The sequence below is a fragment of the Amaranthus tricolor genome, chromosome 10 (genome assembly GCF_026212465.1).
Source record: "Amaranthus tricolor cultivar Red isolate AtriRed21 chromosome 10, ASM2621246v1, whole genome shotgun sequence".
Lineage (NCBI taxonomy): Eukaryota > Viridiplantae > Streptophyta > Magnoliopsida > Caryophyllales > Amaranthaceae > Amaranthus > Amaranthus tricolor.
The window spans coordinates 2,968,440-2,969,851 of NC_080056.1; the positions used below are offsets into that span (position 1 = coordinate 2,968,440).

At 33.0% G+C, this 1,412-nt stretch overlaps 1 protein-coding gene across 1 annotated transcript; it reads left to right on the forward strand.

The window, feature by feature from the left end:
- Positions 1 to 499: 499 nt before the first annotated feature.
- On the forward strand, positions 500 to 1,412 carry LOC130825089 (uncharacterized). Its single transcript, XM_057690131.1, has one exon. The coding sequence runs from the start codon at positions 589 to 591 to the stop codon at positions 1,156 to 1,158; it is 570 nt and encodes a 189-aa protein (XP_057546114.1). The 5' UTR covers positions 500 to 588; the 3' UTR covers positions 1,159 to 1,412.

The window sequence follows — 1,412 nt, forward strand, 5'->3', positions numbered from 1 at the left end:
TAAAAAAAAAAATTACGAGTCGCACAACTGAACCTAGGAGGAGTCGCACAAAAAGTGCAACTGGACCTAGGTTTAGTCGCACTTTTTGTGCGACTGTTCCTAAGTTCAGTCGCACTTTTTGTGCGACTCCTCCTAGATTTAGTCGCACATTTTGTGCGACTCGTAATTTGTTTTTTTATTTTTTTAATTTTGAATTACATTAAAATAGAAATTACCTCAAGTTTTTGTTAACGACTCCTCCGAGGTTTAGTCGCACTTTAGCTCCGATTAATTTTATGCGTAGATTTTGTGTTTTTTTAAGTGATTAGAGTGTTATTGAGTGAGTTTGAAGTTTTTTATAGATGTTTTAAAATTTTTAAATCTAAGAGCATTTTGGTCATTTTATCAAATTAATTTAAAATAGAAGTGGTGATAAAATAAAAAAGTTGGCCAAAAATAAGGATTGGGTAGATATATAACGTGATTAGTATATAATAATGGTACTCTAAAATTTACTAAAACCAGGAATAATAGTCCCATCATACAACATAACAAAGTAAGAAGAGAGAGAAAGAGTACCTTTCTGCAAACCTAATCAATCAACCATCAATGGCGACTCAATTCCTATCCACTTCTAAATACTCCGATGGCTTAACAATACTCGGAATTTCAATTTGCACAGCAATCATCTGTGAAGCCATCTCTTACCTTTTAATCTACCGAACTAATTCCTACAAATCCCTAAAATCCGCCATTGACAAATCCTCAAAAAAACTCGAAACAATGAAAACCCTAGAATCATCTTCCTCTAAAAACAAAACCAAAAAGAAAGATCGTGTTGAAACAAGTCTTAAAGATGCAAGTCGAGATCTTTCCCTTTTCAAATTCAAATCCGGTGCTGTTGTTGCGCTTGTTCTATTCATGGTTTTCGGTGTTCTTAATTCTTTATTTGATGGAAAACCTGTCGCGAAAATCCCTTTTGTTCCGATTAGACTTTTACAGAAGATGAGTCATCGGAATTTGCCTGGTGATGATATGACTGATTGTTCAATGGCGTTTCTTTACTTGCTTTGTTCGATTAGCATTCGTACTAATTTGCAGAAGTTTCTCGGTTTTGCTCCTCCTCGTGGTGCTGCTGGTGGCGGTCTTTTCCCCATGCCTGATCAAAAAACCAGTTAGAAAAAAAGTTAGTATTTTTTGTGTTTAAGTTTGTGATTTTGATCTTCTATCTACTAATTAATCATTCAAAGTGAATCCATTATAGTTTTTGGGTTATTTATAGAATTCATCAATGTAATAGTATATTTAAATTTTGCTTTGACTTTGTGAATTTTATTATTCGTACTGATTTGATTATATGTATGATTTGCGATTGAACTTTTGAGTTTCTAATTATAGATCATGCTTGATATAGTATCTGCTTTTTATTGTAA